The sequence below is a fragment of the Pelecanus crispus genome, chromosome 10, assembly GCF_030463565.1.
Source record: "Pelecanus crispus isolate bPelCri1 chromosome 10, bPelCri1.pri, whole genome shotgun sequence".
Lineage (NCBI taxonomy): Eukaryota > Metazoa > Chordata > Aves > Pelecaniformes > Pelecanidae > Pelecanus > Pelecanus crispus.
In genome coordinates, this window is record NC_134652.1 from 17,163,963 (window position 1) to 17,182,699 (window position 18,737).

The window sequence follows — 18,737 nt, forward strand, 5'->3', positions numbered from 1 at the left end:
CCGTTGGCCGCCGGGACTCCCCGCCCCGCCGTGCCGCGCAGCCCATTGGGTGCCTCAACTTCGCGCCCCGCCTCTCCGTGCAGCTCATTGGGCGGCGAGCCCGCGACCTTTGGCCCGCCCGCGGTTCCTCTCCGCGGGGCCAGAGAGCCACCATTGGCCGTCTCGCCCGCCACTCCGGCTCTCGGCGCGTGTTGTTTATTTGGGCGCCTCGGATTGGCTGGGCGCTGGCGGCGACGGCCGCGGCGGGCGGGCCGCGCCCCGAGCCCGCGCTGCGATAGGGCGCGCGGGAGGAAGTCCCCGGGTGACGTCACCCGGCGAAGGTCGGACTCAGAAGCAAGGGCGAAGCCAGGCGCGGCTCGCGGCCGCCTGGGTGCCCCGCCCCGCCCCGATCCGATTGGTCGTCGGGCCGCGGGGGCGTGGCTCCGCCGGGGGGGCGGCGGGACCGATTGGGCTCCGCGGCCGCGGGGGGCGGAGCGCCGCCCGGCGGGGCTCGACCGCGGGGGCCCCCATTGGCCGCGCCGGGGGCGCCTGGTGACGTGGCCGCCGGTGCCGGCGGCGGGTGCCGGTAGCGGGGCGATGCGCGGGCGGGCGGCGGCGGGCGCACATGGCCAGGTGAGCGGGGCCGGGCCGGGCCGGGGGGCCGGGGCCGGCCCGGGCCCGGTGCTGAGCTGTGGCCTCTGCCCGCAGGATCGGCGTTTCCTGCCCGTCGTGGCGCTCGGCAGGACCCTGCCCGTGCCCGTGGCCGCGGCAGCGCCCGGCGGCGCTGGGGCTGGCCCTCGCCGTGGGGCTGCTGCTGCTGCTGCTGCTGGCGGCCGCCACCCCCCGCCGCTGGGCCACGCCGCCCCGCGCCGCCCGGCGCGACGAGAGGTGAGCGGGGCCGGGGCTGCCGGGGGACCGGGGCTCACCGTTGCCCGCCGGTGCTGAGGCTCCCTGTCCCCGCCCATCCCCGGGCCCCAGGTACCTGGCGCGGGCGGAGGATCTGACGGCCACCGACACCGAGGACTCGGCCCTCAGTTACGGGGTGGTCGTCGACTGCGGGAGCAGCGGCTCCCGGGTCTTCGTCTACTTCTGGCCCCCGCACAACGGGAACCCCCACGACCTGCTGGACATCAAGCAGATGAGGGACCGGAGCAGCCGCCCCGTCGTCAAGAAAATTAAACCAGGTCGGTGCCACCCCTCTCCGCTCCCGGCCCCGAGGCCGCCGCACGCAGGACGGGTACGGCCGCTGCCGGTGGCGGGGCTGGCTGCTTCACAGCCTGCCTTCCCCGGGCAGGCATCTCGGTGGCGGCGGCGGTAGCCCCGGAACAAGCTACGCCCTACCTGCGCCCTCTGCTTCAGTTCGCGGCAGCCCACGTCCCGGCTCAGAAGCACAAGGAAACTCCGCTTTACATCCTGTGCACGGCAGGCATGCGGCTGCTGCCCGAGAGGTGAGTTCGTCGGCCGGTGCTGGGGGGAGCCGGAGACCCGCTGGATCCCTCAGCCACAAGAAGGGGGAAGACAGCTATCCCATCTTGAGCCTCATGGGAGAATTAGGAATCCTGGGGGGGACCTGGGAAAGGAGCAAGCAGCAAGGGCTGCAGAAGGAGGGTTGGAGCACGCTGGGAGGGAGGTGAGAAGGGAGGCTTTGAAGTCTCAAACGAACAGATCTAGTTTCTCATCTCCAAGGCATGCTGGGTGCAGCAGCAGGGCTGGACGTGGGGTGTATTGCAGCAGGATTCCTGCTGTCTCTTGCACTCTTGCAAAGGAGCGTCGCTGGTGAAGGCCCCTTAGGATCTGTCCCTCTCCTGCGTCCTTGCAGGCACCAAGCTGCAATCCTGGATGACTTAGTGAGAAACGTGCCCCTGGAGTTTGATTTCCTCTTCTCCAAATCACACGCAGAAGTGATCTCAGGGAAACAGGAAGGTAGGAGCTGTTGCACAGCACTGTCTGGTTCCCTTTAGCGTATTGCCGTAATAACCCTCACTGTCTCGTGCAGGTGTCTATGCTTGGATTGGCATCAACTTTGTCCTGGGCCGGTTTGATCACGAGGACGGTGAGTCTGGCTGCTCATAGAGCAGCTGGGAGGGTCTGAGCAAAGCTCTGCTGGAGCTTGCCCTAGGGCTGGAGCTAAGAGCAAGCTCTGGAGCAGGCAGTGTCTGCCCCTCTGGCCAGGCAGTGCCTGACCCCAGCCATGTGTGCAAAACCCTCCTGGACCTGGGGCCTGGAGGGGCACCTGCCCTGGTTGCAGGAATGAGTCCCTGCATGGGGGAGGGGGACACCTGCAGCATTTTGGGAGAAGAACCAGGGAGAGGGGGTTTGTAGTAGTGTTGCTCTAGTGGATTCCAGCAGTGGATACTTTGGGGGAAAGCTGGGGGGTGGCCGGCTCCAAGTGCCAGGATCTGTTGCCCTGCAGGTGACCCCCAGGGGATGCTTGCAGGGGTGGAGGAGCCCCATGAGGCTGCTTTGGAGGGGGGGTAATGGTGGAAGGGAGGAGAGGCCGCCCCAGGCCCTGCCCCTCGCTGACATGCTGCTGTGGGTTTCAGAGGAAGATGCAGTGGTCACCGTAGCACTGGGGGACCAAGGAGAGTCCCTGGTTCGGAAACGAACAGTTGGCATCCTAGACATGGGGGGCGCCTCCCTGCAGATCGCCTATGAAGTGCCCGACTCCGGAGCCTTCTCCTCCCCGCAGCAGGTGCGTACGTGGCCGGACGGCCCCAAGAGCAGCCCCTGCCTTCCCTGGGTTGCTGCTGATCACAGACCTCTCTGCATCCCCAGGAGGAGGCTGCTAAGAGCTTACTGGCAGAATTCAACCTGGGCTGTGACGTGCAGCACACTGGCCACGTGTACCGCGTCTACGTCAACACCTTCCTGGGCTTCGGGGGCAATTTTGCCCGGCAGCGCTACGAGGAGCTTGTGCTGAACCAGACCTATGTGCACAACCGGTATTGCTGTCTCACCTAGCGGTCCCCCTGCTGGGGCATTGCAAAATGGGGGTGCTGGTTCCTTCACGCTGCCCTGTGCCCATTGGATTTGCCCCAAGAGCCACCCATGGTGATAATAGCTCCCACAGCCATGCTGGCGGCAGCAGATGACCAGGCTGGCACAGGGTGCACGGGCGCTGCCCTTCTCCGAGCTCGGCAGGTGTTGTCAGTGCCGCAGCTCCCTGCCTTCCTCCTCCTCCCCTCGCAGCAGGCTGCAGGGAGGCCCCTCTGGTGGCTTTTGGCTTTTCTTGCTCCAACTTTCCCTCCTTCTCCAGCACCGATTCACTCAGCACATCTTTCCATCGAATCCCCACCTCGAGCTCTCTGTCTCCTGTCTCTCCTTCCCTTCCCAGAGCGCTACGTGAAGCTGTCGCCAGAGGTGGAGAGGCTTGGTGCCCAGGTACTCCCGTGCCGGGAGCAAACCCTGCCTCCAGATCCCTGGGGGCTCTGCAGGGGTGCAGATCCCTGCAAGCTGGGTGGGGGTGGCTGTGCCTTGTCGCACCCCGCAGGTGCTCGGGGCACATGGCTGCAGGTCACTGTGACAGATCTGGCGAGTTTGGCTTTGGCAGGAGGTGGCAGGGCGGGTGCCAGCACCGTGGGGTACAAGGGGACACAGTCTGGTCTGGCACAGGGGGTATCCAGGTGCGTGGAAGCACTAGACTAGGCTTTTGGGGGTGCTACAGGACCCCCTGTGCAATTGCCTTTCCTTCTTGGCCTGTTTTCCAGCCTGCACAGTCAGCAGACAGGGCTGAGCCCCGAGATGCCCTTCCTGGACCCCTGCCTGCCTGTGGGGCTGGAGGACACGGTGGCCAGGGGCGGCCAAACCCTGTACGTGCGGGGGCGAGGGGACTGGCCGGCCTGCGCGAAGCTGCTGCAGCCCCTCCTGGCCGGGCCCAACAGCAGCCAGGCCTCCCTGGTGGGGGCCTACAAAGCACCCATCGACTTCGGCAACAGCGAGTTTTACGGCTTCTCTGAGTTCTTCTACTGCACCGAGGACGTGCTGCGCCTGGGTGGCCGCTACAGTGCCTCCACCTTCACCTCTGCTGCCCAGGTGGGTGCTGCCGCTCCCAGGGCTGGGAGGCAGTGGGGGCCGTTTCTGTGCTCTGAGCCCCAACTTCTCTGTCCCCCAGGAGTACTGCAGCCAGCGATGGGAGGTGCTGACCCAGCGCTTCCGTGGTGGCCTCTACTCTGCACACGCTGACCAGCACCGGCTGAAGTAAGCGGCTTTGCTGGGGGGGCTCTTGCCGGGGTGAGGGACTGTGGTGTGGGTGGTAGCATGGGGCTGATGCTCCTGTGTGCCGTGCCTGCAGGTATCAGTGCTTCAAATCAGCCTGGATGTACCAAGTCCTTCACCAGGGCTTCTGCTTCCCCCTGGACTACCCCAGCCTGCACACGGCCCAGCTGGTGTACGACCGGGAGGTGCAGTGGACGCTGGGAGCCATCCTCTACAAGACACGGTTTCTGCCGCTCAGGTATCGTTGGCTCGCTAATAGCATCACTCGGGGAAGGGTGGTTGGGGAGGAGCAGGAGTTACTGCTCTGCTGCCCTGGCAAGGGGAGCAGCAGCGCAGGACCCTGGTAGTACCCCATGGCATCTCACAGCCAGTCCTGACTCCTCTCTGCAGGGATCTCCGGCAGGAGAGCATCCGGCAAGCGCATGCCTCCTGGCTGCGCCTCTCTTTTGTCTACAACCACTATCTCTTCTTTGCCTGTATCCTGGTCGTAGCGCTGGCCATAGTCCTCTACCTCCTGCGGCTGCGCCGCATCCACCGCCGGCAGCTGCGCTTGGCCCAGCTCACCCTGCTCTGGCTGGACAAGGTGGTGGTGCCGCCGAGCCAGGGAAGCGGGCCATGACACCGGTGGTACCCACCCTCCAGCTGCACCAGCAGAACCAGGACTGGCTGACAGCCTGGGCTCCGAGGGCTCGGACTCTTTCTTCAAGACCATCTCCACTCTGCACCATCACCTCCACATCAGAACCACAGCCTGTGGGCTGAGGCAGCTATGGACACCAGAGCTTTCCTCTCTGCCTCGCCCTGGTCCTAATCTTTGCATTCCATGCCCTCTGGCCTTTGCCTTGCTACGCGGTGTAGAGCAAAGTCCTCTGCTGCCAGCGGGCTCAAGGCTGCAGCTCTGGCAGGTCCCTCAGATAAGTGGTGAGCTATCACCGACGCAGCCAACCCCGGGCTGTGGCCTGAAGCACCCGGCCGCCCCGTGATTCAGCCACCGGTTTGCAGAGCAGCCTGGTGAGGTGCTGGAGCTCAGTGCCTGGGGTGGCCTTTCTGCAGTCCCTTACAAGCCCACAGGCAGGAGAACAGCAGTCACCAGCAAAGTCACTGCGGGAACCAAGTGAGCCATGAGCTGCTCTGCCCAGCCCCTCTTGGAGCATTCCTTAAGAGGCATGCTCTTTGCCATGTCTTCCCTTCCCAGGACGATCCTCCCACGGTCCTAGCCGCTGCCCCAGGCTCAGCACTGAGGGCTCAAGGCACCCCCAAAGTGGGCCATGTTTCCTTTCATACATTCCCTCCTGGGCACATCTGCCCCGTGGCGTCCCACACGTTAATCGGGCACTAGCACCAGGACCAGTGGTTCTCTCCCCCATGAGCGCAGGCTGGGCCTGCCCACGGGCGAACCACCTCACTCCAGCTCGCTGCCCCAGGGCAGGGCTGAGCTGCGGCTTCGTGCACAGGCACAAGTCTTCCTCCCCTGGGGCTGGAGCCCCTGATGACCCAATGAAATTAATCACTTTTACTTGAACTCAGCTGTTCCCATTCTTGTAGCAATAAACAAACCCCTTGAGCCTCCAGCACTGGTCTTGTTTTCTAGCGGGTACCCCCCAGCAGCAACAGCTCTGGGCTGGCAGCATGACTGGGGGCCAGCACACATCCACACAGCGTTGCTCTGTGCCACTGCACTGGGATGATGGAGTTGCTTTCTTGTCAGCAGATGTTCTCTGTGATTCCAGCAGGACAGCTGAGCTCAACTGCTGAGCTGATAGCAGCAAGTGCAGCTCTGATCAAACTGAACTGTTGTGATCCTTAGAGACAGCATCCTTTGCTGCTCCCCTCTCTTCTCCTAAGACAAGGAAGATGTTGCTCCCTCCTTTTTACCTTATTCCCCACCATAGCCTGGGAAAGAGGGCACTAAACTTCTCCAGCTGCTGCACAGCTGTGGGGATGGCTCCAGTACAGCTGCCTACCATCAGAGAGGCTGGGCAGGTACCCAGTTCACCCTGTAGCACATGCTGTTGCCTACCTGTGACCCTGGTCCCACAAGGACGAGTGGCACAGGTGGCATCAAGGATAAAACTTGCCATGCACCAGTATGCTGCCAACCTCTGCTCAACAGCTGAGGATCCCAGCCTTGTTCTCATGGTGCAGGTGTTCTCAACAGCAGGGTTAGGGGGAAGGGAAGAAGTCTGAATAAAGCCAAGACTGTTCCTCAGCCTCAAAGCAGCAAGTGACTCGGCCTCCAGCATCACTTACTAGAAAAAGGATTTATTTCCACAACACAAATTCAAACACAGACAAATAAATAAATACAAATAAATTATCTGATAAATAAGGGGAAACCTAAAACACAATTCCCTACTTGGTTCTTCTCAGAACCTGGACACAGTTTGGAGTGGTGGTGGTACCTAGACACTACTGCAGCACCCTCACTGCTGAGGCGGGAGGAGACATAGCACCCCTTTATTCCCTTCCAGCAGGCTGCCAAGCAGCAGAACCCCCTGCCCTGCACCTCAGCACCTCCCTCATTCACACCCAAGGGGGTCCACATGCTCCCCCAGGGTCAGCCCTCCCTTCTCACACCCACAGCCAGAATCTGTCTTAGTAAGGACCACTCTCACCATAGGGGACTGACCATACAACAGAGGATACTATGGGCTCCTGCCTTCTCATGCAGAGGGGCAGCCATTGCCTGAAATGACCAGGGATATGGTAATTAGTTGGGCAGCTTGGGCTACAAGCAAGGGTTTCACCAAGGGGGCTAGGGCTGAGCACACTGGAAGGAGCAGGGTGAGCACTGCAGGGCCAGGATCCGCTGGCACTACACACAGATCTCTCTCAGGATAGTGGTCAGTGTCAGTGACTGCAACACTCGGCCAGCTGAAGGGATCTCTCCCTGGTAGCGTGGCTGCTCCCAGGGCCAGGCTTACTAGGCCCTCATCCCAGGCAGGGGTGCTGTCTGCCATGCTCAGGGGCCCAGCCATCATTGGTCCAGGTTGCAGTGCTCAGGGTGCGGTGGGGCAGCGGGTCCAGCCTCTGTCCCAGCACCTCTGGGGTCTGCCTGGTATGGGAGGGTAGAGGCTGGAACAGCAGTAAAAGCTGGGGGAGGGAGAAAGGAGAAGTTAGCACCAAACTGCACCCACGAGGGAGGCCCCACAAATCTAGAGAACCACAGGCTCAGGGGGAAGTGCTCGGTTTGCTCAGGCCCAGTGCAGAGCCAGCAGCCCCACAGTGAGACCACCTCAGCACAGCCACAATGCACAGAAGCCAAAGCATCTCCCACCCAGCAAGGACCAGGCTGCAGCTCCCTCCCCAGCCAGGCAAGCAGGGACATCTCTGCCACCCCAGCCCTCTGCCCACTCACGGTGACAATTTTGGCAGGGGGTCTCTGTTCAGGCGCCGGCTCCCAGAGACTGCTCACTCCCAAAGGAAGCGCACGTACCAGATGGTCTCGTTCTTCAGCTGCGGCCCGAACAGGGGGTTGGCCTGGGCCAGGATGGCGATGAGCCAGCTGCAAAGGGACCCAACCTGCCATCAGCCCCCACAGCACAGGCAGGGGCAAGAGCCAGGATCCCGGGACGCTGCTGCCTCAAGGGGCTGGCAGAACGACTGCTGCCCCGGGGGGTGAGGTGCCCGGTGGGGAGGCAGGCCGCAGCCCGGGGTCTGTCCCGTTCATCCACGGGCAGGAGGCTGGGCAGCAGCCACCGGGCCCGGTGAAGCCACACGGAGGATGGGGGAGGTGGGAGCGGGGCGGGTATCGGCCCGGTCCGCAGTACTCACAAGAGGTAGCAGCACACGGCGGTGGTGACCAGCATCGTGATGATCACCCTGCGGAGACACCGGCGTTAGGACGGGAAGGCCCGGTCCCGAACCCCCCCCCGGCATCCCTCCGAGGCCCTCACTCACCCGCGGTTCGGCCCCTTGGGCACGAACCAGGGGGCGGCGATGCCCACGAGGCCCCAGAAGGCGGAGAAGAGGACGAGCGGCAGCGCGAAGCTGTGCGCCGTCATGGCCGCTCCGCACCGACGGACGGATCGCCGCCGCCGCCGCCGCCGCCGCACCGGATGCCGCTCTGCCCACTGCCGCTCGCGGCGGCCAATCCGCGGGCGGAGCGCTGCGCGCTGCCACCACCGCCGCCTCCCATTGGCGGAGACGCGAGGCCAGGCGTCCGGCGGGCTGACGCCAGGGGGCGCCAAAGGGAGCCCGCCCGCCCGCCTCTCCCCTCCCCGCCGCAGCGGCGCGGCCCGGCCCCCGCGGGGCTCCCCGCACCCCGCCTCACCTCGCTCCCGAAAGGAGCGCCCAGACAGACACCAGCCGCTCCGTGAAAACTCCTTTATGTTACAAAGTTCGCACTCACACCCGCCGCCTCCTCCCTGCGCGCAGCCCGGCTGGGCGCACACCCCGCCGCGCACCCGCGGTGCGGGGTCTCTGCCGCCTCCGGGCCCAGCGGTGCGGCTCCCCCGGAGGGCTCTCCCTCGGGCCGGTTACTTGGGGACCCGCCGGAGCTCGCTCATGAGCCAGAGCGCCATGCTGAGCAGCGCCAGGGAGCCCGACTGGTGCGTGGCGGCCAGAGGCGTGGGGACGTAGAGCAGCAGAGTGCTGACGCCCAGGCCCACCTGCCAAGAAGGGAGAAGGGGTAAGAGCGGCCGCGGATGCAGCGTTGATACACATCCCCAGCACAGAGTATGATGTAGAAAGGCCCGTGGCTACAGCCAGACTTCCCACCCTCAAATTCAGACTGTGCATGCAGTAAGGTGAGGCCCTGGGTCTAGGCAGCTCCAGCTCTCAGCTCCAGGCTCTTGAGGCCAGCACAGATCCAAGCTGGGGACAGCTCTGTCTTGTGAACGTGCTACAAGGACTAGAGGGAGGAAAAAAAAACATAAAGGGGTGGGAAGACAGTACCTGCATGCAAGCCACAGCCAATAAGGAAGTCACTGCCATCCTGGTCCTGCGCGGGAGTGGGATCTTCCGTGAGAAGAGGTACAGTGCTGTGACAGCTGTGACTGAGGCAATTCCCTACAGAAGAGAAGGGAAACAACCACCCTTCAAGAAAAGTTCAAAGGAAATGGGTGCAGCGGCCTTTGGCTGCACCGTCCAAGCAGTAAAATAAATTCTGTGAGCAATATTTAACTGTAGAAAAGTTAATGGCCATGACTAAATCCTGGAGCTCCCAAGCCCACCAGGTTAACAGCCCTGAAATTTAACTGAAGATACAGAGTTCCATTTTTCTCCAAATTAATGCTTTACTTTTCAATAGCTTTTCCTCATTTCTTCAAGTCATTAGCGATTATTTCTGCCTTCTCCCCATCTGTCACCTTGAAAACTAAAGGTGGAAGCTGTCATCTGGAAAGTTGGTCTCATTTTCACCACTCAGCTGTAGTTCACCAGCATAACCTTGCCATGCAGGTCACCCCAGGTGATTCCTCTTCTAAGTCACTTAAACTTTCATTTTAGTTTTAGCGATGGCTTAGTCCACAGCAGTGCCGGCAATGGTATTTAATATCTGGATTACTCTAACTAGCTATTTTCACAGGGTGCTACTAGTGTAAAGCAAGTTCAGAAATGCCAAAGGAAGCATTCAATATCGGGTTTTCCGAGTCTTGTCTCACACAGCTTTCCCAGACATTCAGTAGTGAGGGCAACCCTGGTCTGTAGCTCACGTTACAGAAAAGGAGACACAAAGAAATAAAGCCTGTAATTTGCGCAGGAGGAAGACGTCCTTGAGGAAGGAGGCTACATGGAAAATAAATAAGAGTGCTAAACTTCCTCTTTCTGCAGAAGCAAATTGGTAACATGCTCTCAGGACCTTCAGACACCCTGGATATCACTCAAGCTGACAGAACCACAGCCCAAAGAGGACAGCTTGGCTGCAGGAGGCAACCAAGAAGCAGCACAGACACAGCAGGAAGACGGCACTTACCAAGATCCTGTGATCAAACTGTACAGTTGTAGGATTCTCAAAGATATTTCTCAGCACAGGGGAGAAGGCAAGGAGATCATCCGGGATCCAGCGCTCCCCCATTTTGGGGAAGGAATTGTACACAAGGCCAGCATCCAGCCCTGCTACAAAGGCACCTGCAATTCCAGAGCAGAAAATGAGACTACCAGAGTAGGCACAGGTGGCACTCCAGGTTGCACAGCTCCAACTCAAGAGCTCAGCTTGACCCTGACTTTCTTTCAGGAACGCATACAGATATCACATAGCAGCAGGCAGGCTAGAAGGTGCATCTCCACCTGCTCAGGGAAGACCAGTAAGGGAGGTTCTTGACTGTCAGCTCCCTGAGAGCAATGAAGTTTTCCCAGAAAACATGATGGGGTTGTTCACAGTCCCCAACAGACCGGAAGAAAAACAAGGCAGTGAGAAACGAGTCGCAGATGCGACAGCAGCAAGAAACACTCTTACCTGAAAGGGCGGTAAGAAAAATGAGAGCTGTAGTGCCATGAGCAAATTGCCTCAGGCGAAGGAGCTGATGGGTCTCCGGTAACTATAAAAGAAAATTAAAAAAAGAAAGAAAATAATCAAGGCAAAGCATTTCCAGTGCTGTTTGCAGCAGGTAAGAAAAGCCTTCACTACGTATACGGGCCAAGGGGTTGGCCTGTGTTTTACAGGAGGAATCTAGAGACCACCATGCAGCACAGTCACACTTCAGTGGTTCCTCAAAACCACAACTAAGTGAGTCCAACCCTGTGCAGAATCGGAAGTGGCCACTGGACAGTTACTGGCACAAAACATTTAGTCCAGCCAGGCACACCCCTGCCTGAGCTTGCATGAACTCTGAGGCTAATCACTTTTGAGCGGAACAGCACGAGTCAAAGGAAGCATCCCATAACCGAGAAGTTTACAGAAAGGGTATTTTATAATGCAGAATAAGATCAGTCAGGAACAGACACTAAAACGGAAGCACCATCATCCTTCACACCCTTTCCTCACCCTTCACATCACCCCCCTAACCCTTTGAATTGACACGACCCTGTGCTTTTGACTCCTGACGCACCACTCCATACCTTGTGTCGTGGAAGCACCAAAGACAGCCCCGTCCACAGGCTAGCAGAGTACAGAACCAGCGCGGAGCCGAGATGTGCTGCGAGACGGTACTGACTGACTCGAGGAATGTCATAAGAGTCTGGCTTCTCTTCCAGCCCGCTCTTCACCATGTACCATCCCAGCAGTCCCTGGCAAAAAAAGAGAGGGGTCAGAGCCAGCTCCCCTATGCCACTCTATTGCCCTTCATCAGAAAGAGGGGCCAGCAAATAACCCTTCCCATCTCCTCAGCACAGATAGGGCCGCAGCGACTGCAAAGACGCGATAAACATTAGGGGCAAAGCAACTGGTTTCCTCCATCTTCAACCAGCTACCAGCACTGATACCCCCCAAGCTTTCACAAATCCTACTGCCTCAACTATGCTCGATCAGAAGATATTCACGGGAGATGCTGCCACTAACCCCTGCAGCTACGGAGCTTGCTCACCTGGAAGCAGACCAGCCCGCAGAGCGCAAGAACACAGCCCTTCATGGGGCGGCTTAGCCAGCCCTTTCGCCAGAAGTAGGCGGCAGGCAGAATGTAGGCCAAACCCACAACACGGCCCCACATACGGTGCGAATACTCCATGTACCAAATGAACTTGAACTCTGTCAGCGTCATGTCATGATTCAGGCTGTTAAAGACAGTAAAACAAAGAACTGCTCAATGTGATGTGCCAGTCCTGGTTCCCGCGACATGGGATCACCTTCCTCAGAGAAAGACAGACATGCGTGTACTTTCCCAGTGATGTAGGAAAACATCTCCCTTCTTGCAAGAGTTCCTTGTGTTGCTCAGTTGCAGGAGGGATGCTCCCAGCCCACCCTCCTTCCACTTTTGCACACTCACATTTTAAATTCCGGGAACTGCTGGTACTTCTGGAACTCGGCTTCCCACTCCTGCTGCGTTCTCGGGGGTTTCATCTCTTTCACCAGGTGCCAGTCAACCATAGAGAGGCCCGATTCTGTCAGCCTGGGAGCAGATAGAGACACCGGCGGGCACAATTCAGTATGCAGCTCTACTGAGCCGACACGAGAGCTCTTGGCTGTGCTAGACAACCCTTGAACTCACAGTTAGGAACAGGATGGCGATCAGGGAGTCTGTGAGTGAGCAACAGACCTAAAATCACCAAAAATGCGTGAAAGTTATTCCCAGCTGGCATCACTGCACTACGGACAGCGTCTCTCTGGCACTCCCAGCCCCACCCCACGACGTCCCCCTGCAGCCAGGAAGGGAAGACACGAGAGGGGCTCTCACAGGCGCACTCGGGGCGGGTCCCACCCGCGGGAGGCAGCTGCAGGCCGCAGGTGCAGCGCAGGCGGGCGGCGGGCACCGCTGCCTCCACAGGGCCTAAACTGCGAGCCCCTCCAAGAGCCCCGGAGCGGAGGCGGCCGAACCGGTGCCAGTGGGGCGGGGGGTGCCGCGCTCACCTGGTGACGCCGCCCAGCACCACGGCGCCGGCCACGGCGCCGCTGCAGGCCAGGAGCCATCGCCCCACGGCGGGCGGGACGGCGGGCGGGACGGCGGGCGCCTGCTGCAGGAGCCGCCGCTGAAGGCACCGCTGCGGGGGGAGCTGCGGGGGGAGCCGCGGGGCGGGGGCGGGGGCCGGAGCCGCCCCCCCCCGCGCGGGCAGCAGGAGCGGGAGCCGGACGCCGCCGCGCGCCGCACGCAGCATCCCGAGTGACCCCGGAAGTGGCGCGCGCCGCCGGAAGCAGGGCGAGCACTTCCGGACACACCTGGGCGTCACCATGACAATCCCCGGCACGTGACCGAGAGCCAGCAGCGACCCCCGCGCGCCGCCAGCGCAGGTGAGGGCGCGTGCGAGGCGGGGGCGGGGCCCGGGCGGTGGCGGGGGCGGGGCCGCGACGCCGGGGGCGGGGCTTAACGCCGCAGCGCGCGAGCGAGGCGCGCCGGCTCCCCCGCCCCCCGCCTCCACCCTCCCGCGCCCGCCCTCGCGCCCGCGGGCGGCGCGGGCCCTGGGCCGCGAGGGGGCGAGGCCGGAAGCGGGAGCGAGGGGGCGGGGCCTGCGGCGGAAGTAGGGCGGGGGCGGCGAGGCGGGCGGCGGCGGTGCGGAGCAGGGCGGCCGCCATGGGGCGGGCCGGGCTGACGGCGTGGCTTTCCCCCAGGTATGGACGATGGCTTCCTCATGGAGGTGTGCGTGGACTCAGTGGAGTCCGCCGTCAACGCGGAGCGCGGAGGTAAGGCCCGGGGGGCCTCGGGGGAGGGGGCGGCAGCGCGGCGGGCCCGGTTCTGACCTGCCTTTCCCCAGGGGCCGGCCGGATCGAGCTGTGCGCGGGCCTCGTGGAAGGAGGGACCACGCCGAGCATGGGTGAGCCTCGCCCGCCCCCGTCCTGCGGCGGCCCGGGCCCCGTCCCGCCCCCCCCCCCCCCCCCCCAGCCGGCTCCCCCTCCCCGGGGGCCGGCGTGCCCGGCGCTCCCTCCTGAGCTCCCTTCTTCCCTTTCCCTCCTCCTGCACCCCCTCTCCGCCAGCGCGGCTCCCCCCTGCCCTGCGTACCCCGCCGCTGTCCCGCCCTGCCTCCCCCGGGGGCCAGAGCGGCCGTAGCTGGGTGCGGAGCTGCCTCTCCCCCCCCAGGGCTGCTGCAGGTGGTGAAGCAGTGCGTGAGGGTCCCAGTGTTCGTCATGATCCGACCTCGCGGCGGCGATTTCCTCTACTCGGACCGGGAGGTGGAAGTGATGAAAGCCGATATCCGCCTTGCCAAGCTGCATGGGGCCGACGGGCTGGTGTTCGGGGCCCTCACTGAGGACGGGCGCATTGATACTGAGCTCTGCACAGCGCTGCTGGGTAAGAGTGTCTCCAGGCAGAAATGCTGCGCTGAGCTATGTGCAATGTCTGCTGGCACCGGCGGCAGGAGTTCACTGCTGCTCTGTCCGGTGCTGTAGAAAGACCTGCAGTGTGCTTTGGTCTGCGTGTCTTGTCTGCGGTCTTGCTGTCTCTCTCCACCTTCTCCAGTTTCATGTGTTGTCATACCTGTGAGACAGTAAATAGGTAAGAAGTTTTGCAGATCAAGGACCGCTGCCCCAAGCAGTTCACACAGAGTTTGAGGCCACCTGGGACATAATAGCGGGGTTTAAGGAGAGAGGCTTAGGTGAGCTGCTTTGGGGACATCAGAGTATTAAACTGTTGGATTCTCTCCGTTCTTTGTTTTTGTTGCCCTTTGTTCTTTTCCTTACATCCCTGCTGCAGGTGTCTAGGATATGTCTCTCGTGGACTTTGGCCTTGCGGGTAGCTGGCAACTCATCTTCATTTTTTCCTCTAACACACCCAGTGAGAAAAGATAATGAGAGAGAGGTGGAAATGTATAAAAGGCTACTGAAGCTGCAGTGGGAAATTGTTAGTCCAGACCCCTAACACACAGGGAGAAAGAGAATTTGCTTCCACATCTTTTCTGTGAGCTACAGCCAAAGCTAAAGAGGGCTGAGTCTTTCCCTGCTGATGTGGTGCTGAGGTTCTCGTATGAAGGTAAATGTGCTGTAGGGAGTGCAGCAAAAGAGAGGGGTCTTGCCAGGATTTGCCTCCACTAGAGCAATGAAGTGGTCTGCTGGAACCAGCGTTTCCAGGGCAGGAGATGGTTGGATTTCTTTTCATAGAAATAAATAACTTTTACCCAGTAAATAGAGCCCCACTGGTGAAGTTTGCTGTGGTCTGAGAGAGAGCGGAAATTATAGGCAGTGAAAGAAATCGCAAAAATCAACTCTTCTGCTTTCAAAGAGCACTGGTCCTGTCCCTTCCCCAGACAGATGAGACAACTGTCCTGCTTCCTTCCTGCAGGGAAGGACATCTCTGGCAGGAATGAGGGTTCTGCATGATCCAGATGAGATGGGGGATTTTGGTGTCACTCATAAAAACAAAGGTTTGTTGCTTCCTTAAAAGGCAGAATAACTCTTCTCTGCCAAAGAGGAGCAGCTGTGTTGTTTCCAGCAAGTACTGGGAATCTTCTGAGCTGGAGCCAGGAATGGCCCGAGAACCCTTTGCCCTCTTCCATCTCCTGTGCTTTTCTGGTTCTAGCAGAAGGGACTCTGTGCCAGCCCTGACTGACCATATGTCTTCTTATTGCAGCTGTGTGCCGTCCCCTGCCGGTCACATTTCACCGAGGTGAGTGGCCTGGGACAGTGGCCCTGGCACGGACCCTGCTGCCAGGGGAGGGTGGGGCTGGGAGGGAGCTGAGCTTTGTGTACTTTGGTCATTCTTTGGAGGGGGAGAAAGCGCTGTATGCTGTGCAAGAGCAGCCTGTGGCTGGGCTGTTCCCCCAGGAGGGGAAAGGTCCAGGCTTGGGGGATGTGTCACTGCCCTTTGTGGAGAGGAGGTGTCTGAGGAGCTGAGCATGGTGGCCCTGCCACTGCTGCGAGGGGGACATTATAGTCAGGGGCTGTGGCTCCCCACAGGGGTGGCCAGCTGTGAGAAGGACCCCTTCCTGTCATTGTCTCCTGGGCTCCTGAGCTGGCTGGGGGCAGGGCTTGAGCACGACTTGCTGAGCGATTTCTGAGCTGTTGTGTTGGTGTCTCAGCCTTTGACATGGTGCACGACCCTCTGGTGGCATTGGAGACCCTGATTTCTCTGGGGTTTGAGCGCGTGTTGACAAGTGGCTGTGACAGCTCAGCACTGGAAGGATTGTCCTTAATTAAGAGACTTGCGGAACAGGTAAGTGTTCCCTGTGCTCCCCTGGGTTGCCACAGCTGCTTCCTGGGCATTGCCTGGAGGCAGGTCCTTCGTGCTGGCCCTCGTCTCTGTAAGGAAACTTCTTTCAAGGAGCACTTGCCCTTCTTGTCTGGCCTGGCTTTAATCTGCTTTCCTAAGTCCATGTGGGCTGGACCGCGAAGTCTCCCACAGCAAAGACTTGTTGGGTTGTTCTTGTTTGCAGACTGGGAGGAGGGTGGTAAGAGTTGGTTTCAGCAGCTGATGTGATTAGCTCGTGTAAACAGCAAAGTGAGGTCCCTGCCAGGGTCTCACAGTTGCTGTTAGGAAAATGCGACAGATGTACCTGAGAGGTAGCCAGGAGGGATAGAGAGGCAGGAGGAAATGGTGATGAACTGTCTTAGCTGTAACTGCAAAGTCTTTTCACTTTTCCTTGTAAAACATGAATGGTACAAAAAAAGATGGGTGAGAGTGCATGAATCGTAAGCCACAGTGACATCCATGAGCTTATGGAAGGCGCTGCCTGTTCTTTGCCGCCCCACAAATGCACGTGCGGACGTAGTGCTGAGCAATATCGCTAACGTGTTATTCTTCTTTCAGGCGAAGGGCAGAATTGTGGTGGTGCCAGGTAATGTTTTTTGTCACCTGTAACAGGTCCTGTAGACCCTAGCCCCTGCTTCCTAGCCTCTTGCCCTGGGTTGCGCTGTCTAATCTGGCCTTCCGAGCCAGGCCCCCAGGAGGAGGAGCTCCTGCCCTGGTGCGGGTAAGGGCCATGCAGCCAGCTGGGGATGGCAGAGGCCTGCAGCTGCTGCTCACTGGGGGATTTGGGGACAGCTCTAGATCTGTGGGAGAACATGAGCCAAGGCTTCTCCCATCTCTTATCACATGCCTGGGTCTCCGTTGTACTAAGGGCTGTCTTTTCCCTTCGGTGTAGATGGTGCTTGTCCCTTAGGGGGTAGGTCCTGGGGTGATGTTGGGTCTGGGACGGGGCCATCTGCGCTGTGTGTGACACCGGGATTCTTCCCACCAGGGGGTGGCATCACAGAGCGCAATCTGCAGAGGATTCTGGAAGGCTCCACCGCTTCTGAGTTTCACTGCTCTGCTCGCTCAGCCCGGGACTCGGGGATGAAGTTCAGGTAACTGATGATTTATTTTTTTTTTTTTAGCAAAACTGTACAAGGGAAAAGCTGGATTAATGTGAACGTGACTTTGTAGAACAGGCATAAATTTCAAACGGCTTCCTGGGTGCTAATTGTGCTCTTGTGCTTGGGATCATGATGCCTGGCTCTGTATTCTGCAGTGTATGAATCCAGTGGTGCTCATCATCTGGACACAAGCTCCATGCAGAACCGGATCCTTGGGGCATTTCTGCTGCTAATGCTGCCCTAGGGCTTGTGAGTGCACTTCTGTGGCGCTTGGGAAGGCAGGTTTTGGTGTAGTTGCCTTAGACCTTTAACACAAGTGTGTAGGATTTGGAAGGGCAATGGGATGTGCTACTCTGAGGAATGAGTGAGGAACTGCTTACATTTGTCCACAGGTCTGCATTGGGTTTCTGTTGATGCTGTTGTTTCTTGCCTTTGGATTCTTCTTTCTATTACTGTCTCATCTTTGGTTTGGGTGGCACCAGCAGGTTCTCTGGCCACCGCTGAGACTAGGGGAGATAGTGGGTTTTTCTTAGTGTGTCTTACTCACCTGTTATCACCTGCAGATAGTAACCAGTGGTTTTCCTGACAGAAATCCGAACGTTGCCATGGGAGCATCCTTCTCTGCCCCTGAATACTCCATAAAGGTGGCAGATGTGGCCAAAGTGAGGACCCTGAACGCGATCGCAAAGAACATTCTGTAGTGGAAGGCACCGTGCTGGGACAAGAACGCTGAGACTCCAGGGTCTTCTCTGCCACATGGACCGATGGGTACCGCTTCCGTCCTCAGGCTGCAGAGGATGTGAACTAGGTGATGAAGCCTGACATCTCTTCCCTTGGCTTCCCCTGAATGACCAGTCCCTGGCCTGGAAACTTGGCCATTTTAAATAAAAGGACTTATTCCCAGATGTTGCGGCAACAAGCTGTTCGTCAGTATTTGGGAGGAAGGGAGCTGAGCAAGTAGGGGGACTGAATTGTGTAGCACTGCATGTGATTGTCAAATAAACACTGCAGCTGCCCCCCTCTTGCTGTGCTTTTTTAAAATTTATTTATATTTTACAGGTAAGAGTGTGATCTGTGTTGCGTAGCCTGAATCAATTGGGCCCCTCCTGCACCAGAGGAGAATACAGTCACATCCAGAATGCCAGGGAGGGAAACAGCATAGCTGCTAGGTAGAAAGAAGCACATTGATAGGTAGAGGTGGTGAACACATTAAGTTCTAATGGGAAGGAGCTTCTAGCTACCTGACTGATTAGGTGAGGTCATTATGAGGCATCCTGGGCTGTGGGCCGTGACTGCTTGAGGTGGGGCGGGCGTATGGTGAGATTCCTTGGGAAGACAAGGTGCTTTTTCTCAGGGAGTTTCCAGGTTCTTTTCCCAGCATGAAGCACAAACTGCTCGTTCTCCAGACAGTGCTCGGGGGAATGGGCCTGTTGGGTTATTGCTGCCTAGTCAGAATTGAAGCCTTAGACTCATTTCAGTTACCCTGCAAAATACCCAACGAAAGATCTGAATGGTGTCATAGCAGTCCACTAAAAGAGTAGAGACCCAGAGATAAAGTGCCTTTATTCTTGCTGCCTGCTCTTCTCTAAAAGATCCACAAAGCTCAAGATAAATCCCCCTGACAGCAGAAATAGCGGACCTTCTTAGAAAGCAAAAAACAGGGTTCAGATTTGTCTGCCCATCTGGGCAATAGCATACAGACTGTGAGGATGTACAGGAAAATGTAATACTT

At 59.2% G+C, this 18,737-nt stretch overlaps 4 protein-coding genes across 4 annotated transcripts; 2 read left to right on the forward strand and 2 right to left on the reverse strand.

The window, feature by feature from the left end:
• Positions 1 to 604: 604 nt before the first annotated feature.
• On the forward strand, positions 605 to 4,813 carry ENTPD7 (ectonucleoside triphosphate diphosphohydrolase 7). Its single transcript, XM_075717913.1, has 12 exons — positions 605 to 612; positions 688 to 867; positions 958 to 1,163; positions 1,274 to 1,427; positions 1,799 to 1,902; positions 1,976 to 2,032; positions 2,523 to 2,671; positions 2,755 to 2,921; positions 3,687 to 4,011; positions 4,091 to 4,176; positions 4,271 to 4,432; positions 4,585 to 4,813. The coding sequence occupies exons 1-12, from the start codon at positions 605 to 607 to the stop codon at positions 4,811 to 4,813; spliced, it is 1,827 nt and encodes a 608-aa protein (XP_075574028.1).
• Positions 4,814 to 6,535: 1,722 nt separating this feature from the next.
• On the reverse strand, positions 6,536 to 8,198 carry ATP6V0E2 (ATPase H+ transporting V0 subunit e2). Its single transcript, XM_075717748.1, has 4 exons — positions 8,095 to 8,198; positions 7,969 to 8,016; positions 7,553 to 7,699; positions 6,536 to 7,287 (listed from the first exon to the last, which is right to left on the reverse strand). The coding sequence occupies exons 1-3, from the start codon at positions 8,196 to 8,198 to the stop codon at positions 7,606 to 7,608; spliced, it is 246 nt and encodes an 81-aa protein (XP_075573863.1). The 3' UTR covers positions 6,536 to 7,287; positions 7,553 to 7,605.
• A 474-nt stretch (positions 8,199 to 8,672) lies between these two features.
• Positions 8,673 to 12,957, reverse strand: COX15 (cytochrome c oxidase assembly factor COX15). Its single transcript, XM_075717390.1, has 8 exons — positions 12,638 to 12,957; positions 12,057 to 12,179; positions 11,658 to 11,844; positions 11,194 to 11,361; positions 10,592 to 10,673; positions 10,109 to 10,263; positions 9,091 to 9,204; positions 8,673 to 8,804 (listed from the first exon to the last, which is right to left on the reverse strand). Exons 1-8 carry the CDS (start codon positions 12,955 to 12,957, stop codon positions 8,673 to 8,675), a joined length of 1,281 nt encoding a protein of 426 aa, XP_075573505.1.
• Positions 12,958 to 13,333: 376 nt separating this feature from the next.
• On the forward strand, positions 13,334 to 17,976 carry CUTC (cutC copper transporter). Its single transcript, XM_075717391.1, has 8 exons — positions 13,334 to 13,405; positions 13,477 to 13,536; positions 13,800 to 14,009; positions 15,285 to 15,320; positions 15,733 to 15,866; positions 16,461 to 16,488; positions 16,891 to 16,996; positions 17,595 to 17,976. Exons 1-8 carry the CDS (start codon positions 13,336 to 13,338, stop codon positions 17,704 to 17,706), a joined length of 756 nt encoding a protein of 251 aa, XP_075573506.1. The 5' UTR covers positions 13,334 to 13,335; the 3' UTR covers positions 17,707 to 17,976.
• The last annotated feature ends 761 nt before the right edge of the window (positions 17,977 to 18,737 follow it).